This window comes from Ostrea edulis, chromosome 7 (genome assembly GCF_947568905.1).
Source record: "Ostrea edulis chromosome 7, xbOstEdul1.1, whole genome shotgun sequence".
NCBI lineage: Eukaryota > Metazoa > Mollusca > Bivalvia > Ostreida > Ostreidae > Ostrea > Ostrea edulis.
In genome coordinates this window covers 47,615,949-47,633,663 of record NC_079170.1, presented here as the reverse complement: position 1 = coordinate 47,633,663, position 17,715 = coordinate 47,615,949, and the positions used below count along the sequence as shown (strand labels likewise).

Sequence of the window (17,715 nt, the reverse complement as noted above, 5' to 3'; positions counted from 1 at the left end):
AGCCTGTATTGGTGTGGAACAGAACCCTGGTGAGATCTAAGTATGTCCAACCCCGACGGAGAAAGATGTTTTGTAATTTTTTATTTAGTTATAGCCGTTCATAGCAGTTATGCTCGTGGATTGCAAGAAGTAACTCGAAGCTTTTTGTACTATAGCAGAAAATGGAGGAAATATTTGCCACTCAAGTACGTCCTGACGGTTCCGCCTCGTCCATGACATGCGAGAATGGTGCAAAGCTACACCAACGAGTGATGAACTGGAATAGAACCAAGTTATTTGATGTATGTGGCAATGGACTTATCATCCCAAAGGTAAATGTCTGCTAGCACATTGTCTCCTTCTCAAACAACAAAATCAGATTAACTGCTTCAAATTACATTCCAAATGTAGAACGCTTTCTTAAAAACGTTTACAATAAATTCTCCAAAACAGTCTGAGAAAGTAAAATCTATTTGTAATTATTTTGAAACATCGGTAACTATTCCAATGCTATTTACACTTGATTTAAACTCGTGTATAACTCTATTGTGATATGAACATTGCGGACAGTTAGATTCAAATACTTTGCAATGAACAAAAGGACACAACTTATAAGTGTAAATTTCTTTAACTCAGGAAATGTATTAGATTGACGCGTTTGACGTACTGTTGTGTTAGGGTATGTATGTTTGTAGAAAATATTCGTATGCAATTTGTGATTGTTATTTGTACAGTGTGTTTTACAGTATTTACAAACTTCTAACATATTGTTTTTAAATTCTATGCTACTTTTGAAATGATATATATGTTCAGAACTTTCATAGTAACAGGAAATACACCTCGCGAGTCAATCGATAAAGTCTATTAAGAGCAGCAGTATTCTTCCTATACTTTTGATAGACATAATAGGCAGTTACAGAGAACCAATAATAACTCATTATGATATATTTAACTTGAATCATATAAAATTTCCTTTTTAATCCGAATTTGGGACGTACTTCGTTCTGTACAGTGTAATGATAATTGAATGATAGTATTACTTAAAAACCAAACACAGCACTAGTTTTGAAAATAAGTTTAAAATACATCTGTTTGTAAACTAAGTATTACAGTATATCAGGTTTTTTTCGTGTGTATCTAACTTCCGCTTTGTTCACGACGACCTCTGAATCGCAGAAAATAAATTCGCGTAAATTTGATACAAAGTTTTGTTTTTGTAATAGAGTTATATAGCATACAGATAATAGTGCAGTGAAAGTTCTGTGATCAATGTGTTTTGTTTCTCCCTATATCACTGGTATTAAACTGATGATAGTAACGATCGTTACTATCATCCCAAGATGGCGAGAGGAAATTCCGGAAAGACCACGTTTACTTATTATATCTATTTGTATTGTTTATTTGGGAATGATATGTAGGTAAGAAATATCATACACTAGCAACAATTACGATCAGGTGTTATTTTATCTTTTATACGGCTCATCTGAACAGAAAATTCATCGTTGAAAAAACAGCGAGGATGATAGTAACGGAAATGAATGATGGTAGTAACGTAAGAACTTTTGTTACTAACTATCATCCTCGCTGTTTTATACCAATGTATATCCGACAAGAGCCCGGTAACAGCTATGTAAGCCTCGGTTTTTATTTAATAAAGGACAAGCTAATTAAATGGGCCACAGTCTGTGCTTCAATCAATGTATAATTATACGTGAGCGACTCATACATGTACAAATGTAACGGTACATGGTGCATGGCCGTTTTAAACTGAAAATGATTATCGATGAATATTTTGTACTAGTACATGTACCATTATACCTAACGAACAGTGATACGTTACTATACCTCCAAATTGTACATATTTACAATATACTTTAGTGTAAACAAAAGTGAACACTGGTACGCAGCACAGGTGTGTGATCAGCTGAGCGTGTCTTCCGAAATTGACGAGGTGAAGTTCAATTGATCTCTAACCTCGATGAAGCCACTTGGAGCAAAATGGCTGACAAAGCTCTATGATTACATGCGAACAAAATCCGAAATCGTCAGAGATGGATTCAGATAAGCGGAAATATCATCCTTATTGAGATTTGATTATAATTGCTACAGTAACTCAGAAATCCTGTAAATCGTTTCATTGACTGAATTTTTGCATCAAAAATTAAAAGTTATATGTACAGATACCGGCTTTTACCCCCCCCCCCCCCCCCCCCCCCAATTCGTTCATAAGTTTAGATAATCGTGAATTATATTTTTGTTACGACTTTGAAATAGTGAAAATTTGATTCGCGTAAATTTAATATACTGTTTTAGGTTCTGATTCGCGGAAAAAACATGACGCGGAAAAAACCTGATATACGGTATATAAAATGGTATGCAGTGTTGAATTTGCCATTTGGGTCATCAACTGTGGCATTAGAAATAATGCGTTTTAAGCAATGTAAATCATGTACTAAAAATGGAAATAATTCCAGGGGTATTATGCAGTGCTCAGTGAGGATTTAACCAGAATTACAATTTATGAGCAAAGTGAATGTGGAGAAAAACAAAGGTGCCCTGCAAAGGATTACTATTCTTATGAAATAGGTATGTATTCAGAGAGAGAGAGAGAGAGAAAGAGAGAGAGAGAGAGAGAGAGAGAGAGAGAGAGAGAGAACTCTAAAAACTTTGCAGAAATATTTCGACCGTCACAGTAGTATTATAAACGTCAAAGTTGATATTGCGCGAAAAACATTTGATAAAGGTAAGAGTCTAATAATAAAATGAACAATACTCAACCGACCTCGTGGACACATCCTAAAATATGACTATGCGTACAATTAAATAGTTGGTATTAGTAATGAAACAGAATTTTAGAAGTGTTTGTTCACAAAGCAGTCAACTACACTGGCCTAAGTGAATACAAACAAGAACAATTACAGTAAGTAGTTAATCGTAAGTACATCACAATTGTTATAATCAGTTATTGTAGCACGTTCTTTGCATATAAGTCTTACAAGACATTAATTATTAAAGACAAAAATGTTCCCTTTTGTTTATTCCGTGTGGTACATAAGTATTTAATTTTTTCTTCCATAAATTTTCTCTAAAGCGACGATCAATGTCATCTTTGTAAAAAATGCCAATTCCTATTATAGAATAATCGTCAATACTATGAGAATCCGTATAGAAATGAAATGCAAGAGGGTCATCAGTTTCTCATCTAATAAATGACAAATTCAAAACATGCCTTTGGTATAAAGTTACCCCATTTTCTCCCACATATACAATTTTGTTCCATAAACTACATTGCTTGATTTACAATTGATATAACTTTTGCTATGATATTTGTTACCGTTGCAGTCATTGATTGGTTTTAATGAATATATATATATATATATATATATATATATATATATATATATATATATATATCCAGCATAGGAATATGATTATCTTCAAAATATTTCTCAGACCTAACTTATTTCTTAATGAAGTTATGAAATATTTAGCATTTTAAATTCACTTAATTTTTTTTTGAAAAACAAAATTTGTTTTAATTTTATACATTTTATTGTAGTTCCACTGTATTGTCGGCATAACAATGAAACGTATGAATTTAGAGATTACATGTTCAGGTTGGTAAAGGTTGTATTTTTACAGAAATTGTATTAAGAATGTTAACTTGTGCTTAATGGTGTGTATTTACAAAATCAGTTCCATATAATTTGTCCTTAAACCCCGAATTACTTCCCTTCGCCAAAGATGCAAATCTTTCTAAAAAACAGTATGCTAGCAGGTATTCTGTAAAATTGATTTAAGGTATATCACAACATTTCAAAAACATTTGAAATTCCTTATCTGTTTATTTGTGGATAGCAATATAAAGTATACCTGTCTTCTCTCACCATTTCGCTTTAGCTAATAAGTTTTTGAAGGAATGGAAAATCTGATCCCTGTCTTTTACCATGCCCTTTTTTGTCCCCTACTTATCTCAATCCTGGGATAATTTGTGTATATATCCACTTCATTAGCTCCTTGTCCTTTTTGGGGGGTTTGCTGGCCCGATCACAAATGTATGTTCATGTAATAAAGTAGACACAGGCAATGGGTGATTTTTAATCCGTTGATTTAACAACTTCAACACATGTTGATGCTACAGGGGTTTCAACAGTTTCGATTGAAGTCAGCATTTCGCAAATTCCTATGGTTATTATCACGACATAGTTCGTCAATAAAACCTAGCATTGTGTCAAATGTTGTCTGACGTGTTTCATACCGATTGTCAGGCCGTTCTTGGCACACTGATTTTGACCACGGATTACTCGATTTACCTGATCAGGATTTAGGGCTCACGGCGGGTGTGATCGATCGGCAGGGGATGCTTACTCTTCCCAGGCACCTGATCCCACCTCTGGTGTGTCCAGGGGTCCGTGTTTGCCCAACTATCTATTTTGTATTGCTTGTAGGAGTTATGACATTGATCACTGTTCGTTATCCTCACCTTTCATGTGCCGTTGTACTGTTCATGCACTGAGTATTCTAAATTTGCAGTTTTTCAAATAAGTGATATGAAAAAGCGAACATAATGAATAGCGATCAGTCTCACATATCGATCACTATTCATTATGTTCGCTTTTTCATATCACTTATTTGAAAAACTGGAAATCTAGAATACTCAGTGCATGAACTGTACAACAGCACATGGGAGGTGAAAATAACGAACAGTGACCAATCTCATAACTCCTATTAGCAATACAAAATATATAATGATAAATCTCATATATTCAATAAAGAACACCAAAGCAAAGGTAGGGCAAACACCGACCCTGGGAAACGCAAGAGGTAGCATCAAGAATTATCTAACGAACCTTGTAGTCAATTTCTATCAATTAATAGAAATATGTTCATTGTAGGCTTTAGAAATGATTTTCACATGCAGAAGAAATCATTGAATTTTCGTGATCAAACAGATTGCAATATTGAATATAACGAAGAGTGATCAATCTCATAAATCCTATGAAAGATACAAAATAAGGGTAGGACAAACACGAACATTGAAAACACCAAAAGATAACAGTTTTGTCTTTCTTTTATTTCTGCACTTAGGGAAAAAGGATCTGTCTATAATGTTATTGGTCAGAACAAACCCTTAAAACACAGAAGAATTTACTAACAAAAGGCAATTAAGCAATTAATAAGATTTATTTACAATTGATAATTGAAAGAAAATTGTAAGAAATAGCAAAATACTAACTTACGGTAGTTGAACAATAAATACCAAAAGCCGTGCCAAGCTGAATAAACAAGCCCAAAACAGTTAATCACAATATCCCAGTTCTCAGTTATGAAAAAATCTATAATGCCTAAAAAGTGCCTAACCGGGGCTTTTTCTCAAAAAAATTCACAGTCTATTTATAATAAGAATGAATTTTCCTCGTACAATCTTCAAAGACAATTATGTACATTACGTCATATTTCTACTAAAGAAGTAAACATGAGCTCTAGAACAATCTAGGTCTCAGGTGAAAGGTGAAGATAACGAACAGTGATCAATCTCATAACTCCCACAAGCAACACAAAACAGATAGCTGGGAAAACATGGACCCCTGGACACACCAGAGGTGGTACCAGGTGCCCAGGAGGAACAAACATCCCTCGTCGCCCGGTCACTACCGCCGTGAGCCCTATATCGAGATTAGGCAAGCGGAGGCATCCGCAGCCAAAACCATCGCGCCAAGAACGGCCCAACAATCGACACTAAATACGCCAGACAGTACCTGATCCAAAAATAGGTTGTATGGACGAACCAGACCGCTACAACGATCACATATTCTGCGAAACGTCAACTTCAATCGAGTCCGCCGAAACCCCCGAACCACCAACCTGCCTGCCAGCAGCCCACCCCGATCCATAAACCGACCATACGCAGAACAAGCTCTTGCGTATCGAATCAGTTGAGAGATATAAACACCATATGTGTGTGATAATGGAATATTGCTACATAGATATGGGAAGCTGACGATCGAGAGACTGATGTCACCCCGTTTGTCATACAATTGAGTTGTCAGTTTGCCGATGTCAGTCGAATGCAAGTAATACACTACAAGAAGTAAACATTCAACTCTAGAACAATATAGGTCAGAGGTGTCAATTTCATGCAAGTAGTGCACAGCAATAGTTTGAAAATCAACCACAAGGAAGTGTGAACTCTTCATTTTTTTTTATCAGGCAGTGTGTCAAAAACCAGATCATTGTGTCATGATCAACGTAATTTGTTAAAAGAATCACTATAAAAATCGTTTGACCCAGACCTTCAGTTCACTTTAAAGAAGATACTTATACTTTAGAACCTTACATTTGACAAAATAATTTCTATAGATCATAGAGTAAGTCATGACTCTGAAGGTCATTCAATCAAGATCAAGTTCACTGATAAACAATGCTGTGTATGCTTCCACGGTCCAATGATTATGATATATTATTCATTAGTGAAGTCCTTTGATCGTTGTCAAATTATCATGGTTCAGTGGCATCACATTGTCTGGATATTTGCAGTCTTCGAGTTCAAATTGTTCTATTGTTTCTCCTAGGGTCTCAAAGTAATATTTCTAGCCTTATTTTACTATGGTGAATAGTCCAAATTTAGACAAATGGTCTTGATATAATTGATATTTGTGTTGGGTATAAACTTTTACTACATTGTAGCTCTTCAAAAAAAAAAATGAATGACCATAGAAACGTTTGGAATATTCGACCACTATTCCTTACAAATATGTCCTTAAGAAGACACTTTCGTACGTTTTCGCAGAGGCACCAAACAATACATTTTGACAGACTAGCAGAAATATACATTCCTATATAGCAATCAAACTTTGTGTTCGGGGATTATGACTATCACCGCTTTTAATCAAGTGCAAAGCATATTAACATATTTTCACTATGTGATCGGTATAGCCCCGTCATGGTATCTGAAGGTTTAAAAAAGAAATTATGAAATTCAAATACTTCATAAAGACATTCTTGTTCATGACTATTCATTCATATTGTGTTGTGGAAAATATATCTTTCGGGGGTCATCCGCCCGTTCTTGAAATCCCAGGGTGAACAGGAAACACGAAATTCACACCGCTGTACCCAACATGATGCTTGAAGCATATCTGGGTGAAAATCGTTCTTGCATTCATACAAGAAGCTAAATATGTCCAACAATTGAACAAACGTCGTTCGATGATGGTAAAACATATCGTTATAGCCGACTGAGTGACATAAGTGACCGAAATATGATAATGTTGTAATCGGAAAAAAATTGCAATGCCAAGAATGATTATTCATTGGTCAGGTTGAAAGTACACGACATGTGATAAAACATGTAATGGCAACAAATCTTATTTTGTTTCTGTTGTGTGACACTCTGATGGCAGTTAAATCCCTTGGATTTCTTCTTTAGCAATTGATAATATTTTAACGGAGCATATTCATTTTGTTTTGAATGGAGGGTGAGGATAACGAACAGTGATCAATCTTATAACTCCTGTCAGCAATACCGAATAAAGAGCTGGACAAACACAGACCCCTGGACACACCCGCGGTGGAATAGGTGTCTAGGAGGAGTATCTTTGAATGTTTTCAATCATTATACCACATTGCATTTTTCTCTATTTGCAAAGATGACGATAAGCTGGTTATTTCCATCAAAACAGTTCTACTGTAGGATAGTTTCTGTGCTATATGCTCTAGGAATGATATTCTGCATGGTATTAATTATAACTGACAGTATATGATTTCCTGCATAAGTCGACATAGTGACGTTATGAAATAAAAATATCTATTCTGCTGTGATATGATAAACACCTATCCAATGGCTAGCGTCGTTATAGCGTCATCATATCTATTGGATAGGAGATGATATACTTATGTTAGAATGAATGGTGTCAGTATAACAGAACAAAACAATATTATCAATCTTCAATAGGCGTAATAGTTACAAACTACTTTTAAAGTTTAACTCAAATACATATAGCATAATATATATAGGTATTTCCCATGAATAACATCGTGACATTTTCTTTAATTATTGTAGTGCACAAAATCGAGATATTTCACCTCGATGCAACGCAGGAAGGTAAGACTTAATGCATATAATTTAGATAGATACGAGATGACCACAGGTTATAACTTTTATGAATGAGTATCTTCCAACAAAGTGAATATACAGTGATCGATCTCGTGAATCTCATAAATAATACGAAACTAAGAGTAGTGAAAATACGGATAGTGGGACATACCAGAGTTAGGAAGAGATGTCTGGGATTACAGGTGAGAAGTTGTTTATTCCTAAGTACACTGTACTAGATTATATTTTGTTTAGCAAATGCTTAATAGACATGCTTCTATTCTACAAAATATATGAAGAGGACTTCTCGCTCATCACTTCAGATCACTTGACGTGCTAGCAGATTTATACCATAAATGTTCACAACATTCTTTGCATTTATGTAATACACAATTACCAGCATCGCATAAGGCAACTTCTGATGCTATTGCGAATTGCAAGACTTGCCTGGACTAAGTCACCGAAAACTTAATGCAACGTTATCTTCAATCTTTATCTGATAGCATGTATTCTCCAATGATTTAGTCTGTATTCTTCTAGACTGCCAAAAATGCAATACCACGTTCAGGCTTCAATCCTCATAAACGTCTAGGCTTGACCACATAAGTAAACCTCTTCACTCCAATAAGCGCAAATAACGCCGAATATGGATTGCAGAAGTAAAAACAAGGGAGGGGATTGATCAACGAGTCGCAGCGTAGTTATAAGCGAGCAAAATGACAATTCCGTGATGTCCTTAATATGGAGTATGAGTGACACATGAAATACGTCTACCATAATCTTGATTCTGCAGCTGAATGTGATATTCATCTATTTTTGAAGCTCATGAAAAATAGAAAAATAAAATGTCACATGCTTATCCCGAAATCTACAAGGAGAACGGCAATGTTCATAACGATCTTGGGGTGTAGCAGAAGCTTTTGCAAGGTACTACGAACATATCCATATTCCTTCAGAAGACGATGAATTAGATAAGGAATTCCATCAGTATATTGAAAACAGCTACCAGCGTATACAGGAAGAATGTTAACACATGTCTGGGGATTTTCCTGAAGGCCCAATTACATTCGAAGAAACATCACAATGTGTCAACAAATTCAAAAGCAGAAAAGCTGCAAACCGGATAAGATAAGTTACAAACATATCATTTTTGGTGGACGAAGGGTATTTCGATGTCTTGCTAAGCTACTTAATGGAGTTATACTACATGGAAAGACACAAGGACTTAAAGCCCCCTGTACAAGGAAGATATAAACAAAACATATCTACCAATAGCTACAGACCAGTTGCTTTACTGCCTTGCTTCCTTGAGATTTTTATACGCCCGTCATTAGACGTGACATATTATGTTATGGCGCTGTCCGTGCGTCTGGCTGGCTGGCTGGCTGGCTTGCTGGCTGACTGACCGTCCGTCCGGGGGTCATCTTTTCCTGACTTTTTTCCATAATAAATGCATGTACAACTTTGAAATGTGGTCACAATTTTTCCCTTAAAATTCTTAAAAGTGATTTTGCATTTTAGCTGGATTGGTCCATCCTTGACCTATTTTATGGCTCTAAGTAGGTCAAACAGTTTTCCAGCCTTTTTTTCATTACTGATTCAGATATTGCCTAGAAATTTTCACAACAGCTTCCTTTCAGAGTAATGCAAGTTCAGTTTGCATTTCAGCTGGATCGGTCCGTCGGTCCGTGACCTACATTGTACATTAGGACTCAATGTAGGTCAAACAGTTTCCATGGATTTTTCTCATTATGGGTGCATATATTGCTCTGAATTCTAGTCACTGGCATTGTCTTGGAAGATTACAAGTTCAGTTTACATTTCAGCTTGATTTGCCCATCATTGACATACTTTTGGGTTAAAAAAAGTCAAAGGTTTCCGTGCTTTTTTTTTTTCTTATGGATACAGATATTGCCCTGAAATGTAACCATAGGCTTCCTCTTGGATGATTACGAGTTCAGTTTGCATTTCCGTTGGATTGGTTCGTCCGTCCGTGACCTACATTAGGACTAAAAGTAGGTCACACAGTTTTCATGGCTTTTTCTCATTATGAGTACAGATATTGCCCTGCAATCTAGTCACAGGCTTTGTCTTGGAGGATTATAAGTTCAGTTTGCATTTCACTTTGATTTGCCCACGATTTGAGTTGGATTTGTCCATCGTTGACCTACTTTTGGGGGGAAATAGGTCAAACAGTTTTCCAGGCTTTTTTATCATTAATATAGATATTGTGTTGAAATTTAGTCACTGGCTTCCTCTTGGTCGACTATAAGTTCAGGTTGCATTTCAGCTGAATTGGTCCATCCTTGACCTAGTTTTGGCTTTGAAGAGGTCACGCAGTTATCTGGGTTTTTTCATTACGGATACAGATATTGTCCTGATATTTAGTCAAAGGCTTCCTCTAAGAAGAATACGAGTTCAGTTGCCAATTCAGCTGAATTGGCCTATCCTTTACCTACGTTTGGGATAAAAATGTGTCAAACAGTTTTCCGTGGGTTTTTTTTTTTCATTACGGATACAGAAATCGCCATTATATTTAGTGAAAGGGTTCCTCTGAGAGGAAGACAAGTGCATTTAGCATTTCAGCTGGATTGGCGCACTATGACCTACAGTACTTTAGGGGTAGAAGTAGGTCAAACAGTTTTCACTTTTATATGGTATGCATGGTCACATGTATTGTTCTGAAATTAAGTCACAACTTCCTTGTAAGAGAAATATATAATCAGTTTACATTTCAACTTAATTGGTGCACCATGACCTACTTTAGGGCTAAATGTAGATCAATTTGTTTCCTGAACGTTTATCATCATAGATAGGTATTGTACCGACATTTTCTCACAATCTCACTCTCAGAGAAATAATCAGTTCACATGTCAAATAGATTGGTGCACTTTGACCCACTTTAAGGTTTTTCTATTCAGAATGTGTGGTGTATCAATTCAGAGTGCACAATATGCCTCCAGATTGAATTTCACTGTCCGAACGGCGTCTATTGCACCGTTTGTGGTACTCTTGTTGAAAGTCTTTGAATAATAGAATTAAGAAATGTATTCTTCATCATCATTCTTTTCCAAACAAATAACAACATGGGTTTCAAGAAAAATTAGGTTGTTTACTCGTAACTGCATTATTTAACCTACAAGAAACAATATGCTATTATTTAGAACTTAGATAGTTCTAAAGCCTTCGATACCGTTTGGAGGCACGGTCTTTTATACAAATCATAAAATTTGGGTGGAAGAAGTAAAATATGTTCTTTTATCAAAGATTGTCATGATACAACTTCTAGTATTATTGTTTTAAACCAAACACAGTCAAGATGGTTTTCTGTTCATAAAGATGTAAGACAAGATTGTGTATTGTCTACGTTTTTATTTCTAGTATTTACTAATGAATTAATTAATGCGTTAGAGCAATCGTCAACATGTACTGCGTGTAGATTACTCAATGTTGCAAGTACTTTTCTCTAACTTGTACATAACATATATTGTATACGATTAATGCCCAAATATCTACAAAGCATGTTAAATATTGCATATGTATATTCGAGAACATGGCTGTTGAAGTTCAACGCGTACAAATCTTGCACTCTTAGTTTTCGAACAAAGGGCAATAAAGTTAATCAGGACCAAATTTGGTCTTTAAGTGACATCCAGTTCCCTATAAGGACTCCTGTAATAACCTACGTATTACTGTCAACAAATTTGTTCTTTATTAAACCGGATAAATCCTGCATTCAGAAAAGGAAGAAATTACTTTTATGTTTTTAAAGATATTGTATCCCACTACCTACTCCAATTAACTTCAATGATCTTTATAAATCCGTCGTCTTCTATTCTGTATGTACGACTGTGAACTCTGGAATATATCGTATGGTGAATGACACATATTTTTCAAGATTTCTCACAATTTAGAGTTAGTGCGATCCATCCTCCTTCTGAAGAACTCATAATACTGGTTATGATATCCGATTGTACAAGTGCATATGCAAATCTCTTTCTGAACGCCTTCAAGATTTCATCGATATATGTGGCGCAACATTCAGTGACCTTTTCCCTCATGTTGCCTGTTCTTGTGTGATCACTTTCAACATCCGTAACAAATGGTGGGATGACATAGTCGATATTTTCTGCATCGAACTGTCTGCTGAACAAAGTGTACTCACACGAAGACCTTTATGTTATCCTATTAGGTAGCTCTCCAAGAACAAACATAGATACGTATGCTGTTGAAGTTTTCAAATTTAGAAACTATCAACTTTTACGGGATGCTTCAGCCCATTACTACCGCGTCATGCATCAATATATGCCAGTGAGGGGCAAGTAATTGCCTTGTGCGCTTCTTATTGAGAGTATGGACTGTCTACTTGGTTATATATTCTTTTTTCTTTCTTTATGTATCAATTTCTAATCCTGTATAATTTTGTACAATTTGTGCACATAGAATGATTAAGGAATGAAGCTAATTTTGACCCCTGTTATACGATGTAATGTAATTTGGTGCAGTTTACACTTTATAATCAGCAAAGCGGATTATAAGAATAGTAAGCTGCACAAAGTTACATAATATCGTATAACGTAGGTTAAAAGTAGCTTCACTCCTTATAATTTAATGTAAATAAGACAAAACTACACTGTGCAAATCTTCATTTATACAAAAAGTTAATAATCACTGAGAAATAAAAATCAATTTCCACTGCGCAAGGATTCACTTAGCAACAGGCTGAGGAAGCGTCGACCGAGAAAACCGCCATCTTGATTCTATGCATAACCGGAGGATGTACGTTATTAATCAAATTTGAAAACGCAAGGTGGTGTTTTCAGCGAATCTTGATAATAGAACATATGTGTAGGCTACACATGTAGGCCCAATGCTAACTGCCCAGCGCAAGATCGACTTTGAGACCCTCCAACAGAACGTGCCGGGGGGGGGGGTTGTTTATTTCTTTTATAAATCTAAACCCGACATCACACAAAATACGTCATGCATCAGACAAAGCTACATGAAGTTTCTCGACTTTATATAAATTTGAAATTAAATTATAACTTACCATTACCAGTACATATGCAGCATTGTTCCCTTTACAACACAGAAAATGTAGACAATTCACCGAATTCGATCGACGTGTTATCGATTTGGTGTGACGTCATTTAGTATATGTACATTTTGCAGACGCATCCCCAAGTAAAAATATATTTTATGATGAAACAGCAAAGTTGCAAGTAATTAAATTACCATTATTTTGCAAATGATATCCTTGTATCAGAATTGGTATCCGACGAGGTTTTACCGTTAATGTTTCGTGTAATTATGAATTTAAAAAATCTACACGGTTTGTTCTGTTGATTTTCTCTTTCATAAAAGGCCTATAACTTAATGGTGCTACAATGTGAAATTTAAAAAGATTATTGCCGTTTTGGGCTGTCAAAGGGGCGTGTCCCATACAAACTTCCATTATACAATATAAAGTAAACTTTCTCAGTGTGTTCAGCCAATCAAATTGCGTGTTAGAAGTGAAACTAAATTATTGTCTTGTAATGAGGAAATAAAGAATGAACAAATGAATGATTTTTTTCTATTTCAAATTATCATGATAACCTGGCTATTTCCACCAAAACAGTTATACTGTATGCTAGTTTCTGTACTATTTGCCCTAGGAATGATGGTCTACATGTCATTAACTGGCGGCACAGGATTTCTCGATGAAGTCAGCATTGTGACGTTATAAAATAAAAAAGTTGTATTACTTGCTAGTACTTGAAGACATTGGGCTCACGGTGGATGTGACTGGTCGACAGGGGATGCTTTCACCTCCAAAGCAAATGATCCCACCTCTGGTATACATGTATCTGTGTTTGCCCAACTCTTAATTTGTATTCTTTATAGGAGTTATGAAATTGATCACTGTTCGTTATCTTTAACTTTTCAATACAGTTACATGTATTCCAAACAACTCACCATCAAAGGAAAACATGGTGATTCTTTCCATGGCAAAACAGAATGTTAACTATTATTACAAATTTCTAATTTTCTAATTATAAGCGTACCAATGGTTTCTATCTTTAAACTATATATGTTTATTTTTTACGATTAAACTTGATGTATCTTGTTTCGTTGTGAGCATGTAATAAAATTTGAAACTATTCTACTTATGAAGATTCTAACTGCATCTAACAAAAATTGCAAAGATTTTGAATTGATATTTTCATTCACCATAGTATTGTGATTTGTATGTATTTTACAGTTACCTAACAAGCAGCGCAGGGATTCCATCTATATTGAAAGGAACATTGTTTTCTGTTGCCATAGTCATCATTGTCCGAAGCGTCTGAATCAAACGGCAGTGACCCAATAGAGAATATGAAGGAGCATGTGTATATACATGTGTGATATCCTGTCTAGGTTATATCGGATGAACCCTCAGATATTTTTTTTCTATCCAGTATGTTCGCTAGATCATCAGATGTGTTGATATGTGCCTTCCTTACTTAGCACTGCTGTATATACACCGTGGCTTACTATATCATTTAATTTAAAAGTCAAATAGGCAGATATTCCTTATATAAAGTGACACCGTGTTAATTCCTTTTTTAAATATTATCGTATCATCAACTGTTTGTATTGCTGGTTAGTATCTATCTGTTTGTTTCTATTGAAATTGTTGATGAGGGGAAAAATAAAACAGCTTTTGCTTCAACCTTTGATAAAACATTAAGTACATGTATGACAAGCCTATTTTCGTTATTTCTACGTATTCACAATTCGATCTGTAAGAATATATCATAGTGCCTAGATGCTGAAATATGATATGAACTCTGATCACGCGTACATCTATTTCATTAAAAGAAAAGAAACATTGATAAATTATTTGGTTCCATGAAACGTTTGATTGACGTGTTTTCTTAATTTTAAACTTCAAATGCGTAATTAAGTATGCAAGTTTAGAATTCCAACTAGCAGCCAATATCATTAATGACCCAATTCTTTAAATTAAATTTCGAAAACATTGGGGCTTTTATCAATCACATTATTTTTTTTAATTTCATCGAAACTTTTATAAGTATGTTCTCTCCATATTACAGTATGAACACAAACAGATTCTTTCTGGTCGAGTAAGTTTGCATTATCTCATCACCACATTTCCCCCTAATTCATTTGTAAAACTTGAAACATGGTTTTGATTAACTTAATATTCAAAATGTAAAATACACATACAATACATTATCTCGAGAAATACTCATCTGTTATAGATCAAGATTTCCTTTATTATCTGTATCAGTACATGTTTCTTCTTACGATATCAGCGTCTAAACGTCCACAAGATAACTGTAGAATATTGGATAGCATAGGAAGAAGTGAACATTCTCTAGATAATGATGATTAATTAGTAGTGGGTATCACCCTCTACATGTTCTTCTTTTCCAATACTATATATACTATAGTACATATACGAGAAGAAAGTATATTCAAAAGAAAATTGCTAGGCACGTTAAACTCGTTTTTACTTTTTAAGAATTCATTTATATTGTATTTTGCCATTCATACTCCTATATTATGTACTTGCACATCAATAAACTTGAAATATATTTCACTCTGGTATTTAATTGTAATGTATAGCGAAACAACTATCTCTATTTTTGTTTTCATATCACATCTTCCTTCTGGGTATTTGCTTATTAATAGAATTGACATTTTTATCACATCGGTATTCGCTTTATGAACAAGTGGAGGCAGCGAATACTAATCAATCTCACAAATCCTATACAGAATACGAAGTTAAGAAAAGCACAGACACAGCGGAACTTAACCCAACGGCTTATCACAGCGAGCATCAAAGCAAACCACTACTAAACAGAACAGTGACCGGGCTGATAACCGCAATCATATTAGTTGAGCTGAAATATACCTCGGGTCGCTCCCAGCAGGCAACATAGTAGACAAAACCATGCCCGGTGCCGACCCCATCAAAGAAATACCCGTGTTTGCCCAACATTTTATTTTATATTGCTTGTAGGAGTTATGAAATTCATCACTGTTCGTTATCTTCACCTTTCAAAGGGTTGAGTTGTTAGTTTGCCGTTAGTATTTTCTTTCAATAAATTATCTAAATATGAGTAGAAGTGGACGGTTCTGTGGTGTCTTTTATTTTGAGTTCACATTGATATATCGATTCGAGATATGAATAAAAGTTATTGTTAATAGATCAAACGTCATCGATATATCTAAATGTCGAATCGAAGGGCGTAGCAATAGATTTTTTCTTCTCACGTAGAAGTGTTTGGATAAATTCTGCTTCACGGGAATATAAAAACAGTTCAGCTAACAATGGGGTAAAATGTGTGCCCATGGGAATTATAACAGACTGTTGGAAGACCTGATCACCAAAGACCACAAAGATATTATCAATGAGGAACTCAGCATATTTTTATATTTCAAAATCAGAGTACTTGTGCATTGAAGCAGAGTGGTGTTTATCAAAGTACTTTTTTGGATGACTGATCACTAGATATGAATATTTGCCTTTCCGAATTTGTTGAAAGAGCTACTGTCTATAATGTCAAAAATATTTTTAAATTCAGTCTGAGGCAGGACTGTCAAATCCCTCAGGGTCTCATGAAATGATTATATAGATATCAATGCCATACTGATGCAAAAGATATATAACTACAGGTATTTTGAGGTAAGCTTGGAAATATTCAATACAACACATCCTCTGCACGTGGAAAACTTGAGACATACAAGTACCTTTACCACTATGTACCACTTGGACGGAATTGACAGAGATTACCAAATCTTTGTCCAACTTTGTGTTGAAAGACTGAAGAAGTTAATAGTATCAATTACCTTTAATGAAAATAAAAAGAGCTCACCCCGGGTGTGTCCAGCAGTTCGTGGATTCTGTATTATTTATAGGAATTATGAGATTAATCACGTAATTGTGACATGATGACGCGAGATGATGTATACAAATATCGTTGAGTTATTGCACACGAGGAGGCGGATCCTCCCGAGCATGCAATGACGAAACGATATTTTGAAATACATCACCGAGCTATCAATCATATCATTAATATATCTCTTGACCTTGTCACTGAGCCCTTCCCATATTTGGTATGCTGTTTTACATCCACAGATAGCAAAATTCAGTTTACAACACGTGATGTACTCCATGCTATTGTAATTGTGATTATATTTCATCTATTTATTTGTTTTGTGAAAGAATTTTGCAGATTCTATCTTGATTGAAAGTTGAATCTTGTCTTTGTCTGATTGGCATATCTCCTCCTACCTCTTTTGTGAAAAAAAGTGGGACATTGATAGTTGGATATCACATATATCGATATTGCATGTGTGATATTATGAATATCGTCACACTTTTGGTACTATGCGATATATACCTTCCTAAAGATCAAAGAAAAGCAGCAACCGGTCATGGAATAATTTTCTGTATCTTCACTTTTTCATGTTTATCTATTACAGATGATGAATGTGCAGAAGGTAAATTTACTTCACGCTTCGTGCAACAATTCACATGTCAAGATATCTCTTGAATTCTTCAAATAACTACAGAAATGATATTTTCAAAACATATTTCAGTTTGATATAGGTATTTAGATAATTTCTTCACATATTACGAATTG

The 17,715-nt window shown here is 35.0% G+C and overlaps 1 protein-coding gene across 1 annotated transcript; it reads left to right on the top strand.

The window, feature by feature from the left end:
- Nucleotides 1-161: 161 nt before the first annotated feature.
- Nucleotides 162-16,126, top strand: LOC125653548 (uncharacterized). Its single transcript, XM_056144589.1, has 5 exons — nt 162-311; nt 2,454-2,565; nt 3,539-3,596; nt 8,042-8,083; nt 14,319-16,126. Exons 1-5 carry the CDS (start codon nt 162-164, stop codon nt 14,404-14,406), a joined length of 450 nt encoding a protein of 149 aa, XP_056000564.1. The 3' UTR covers nt 14,407-16,126.
- The last annotated feature ends 1,589 nt before the right edge of the window (nt 16,127-17,715 follow it).

What these genes read in the sequence shown, in the direction of transcription:
- LOC125653548 (XM_056144589.1), top strand. Translation starts at nt 162, where the DNA reads ATGGAGGAAATATTTGCCACTCAAGTACGTCCTGACGGTTCCGCCTCG. An exon ending in TTACTATTCTTATGAAATAG is followed by an intron (nt 2,566 to 3,538) that starts GTATGTATTCAG and finishes ATTTTATTGTAG; the next exon opens with TTCCACTGTATTGTCGGCAT. An exon ending in TTTAGAGATTACATGTTCAG is followed by an intron (nt 3,597 to 8,041) that starts GTTGGTAAAGGT and finishes TAATTATTGTAG; the next exon opens with TGCACAAAATCGAGATATTT.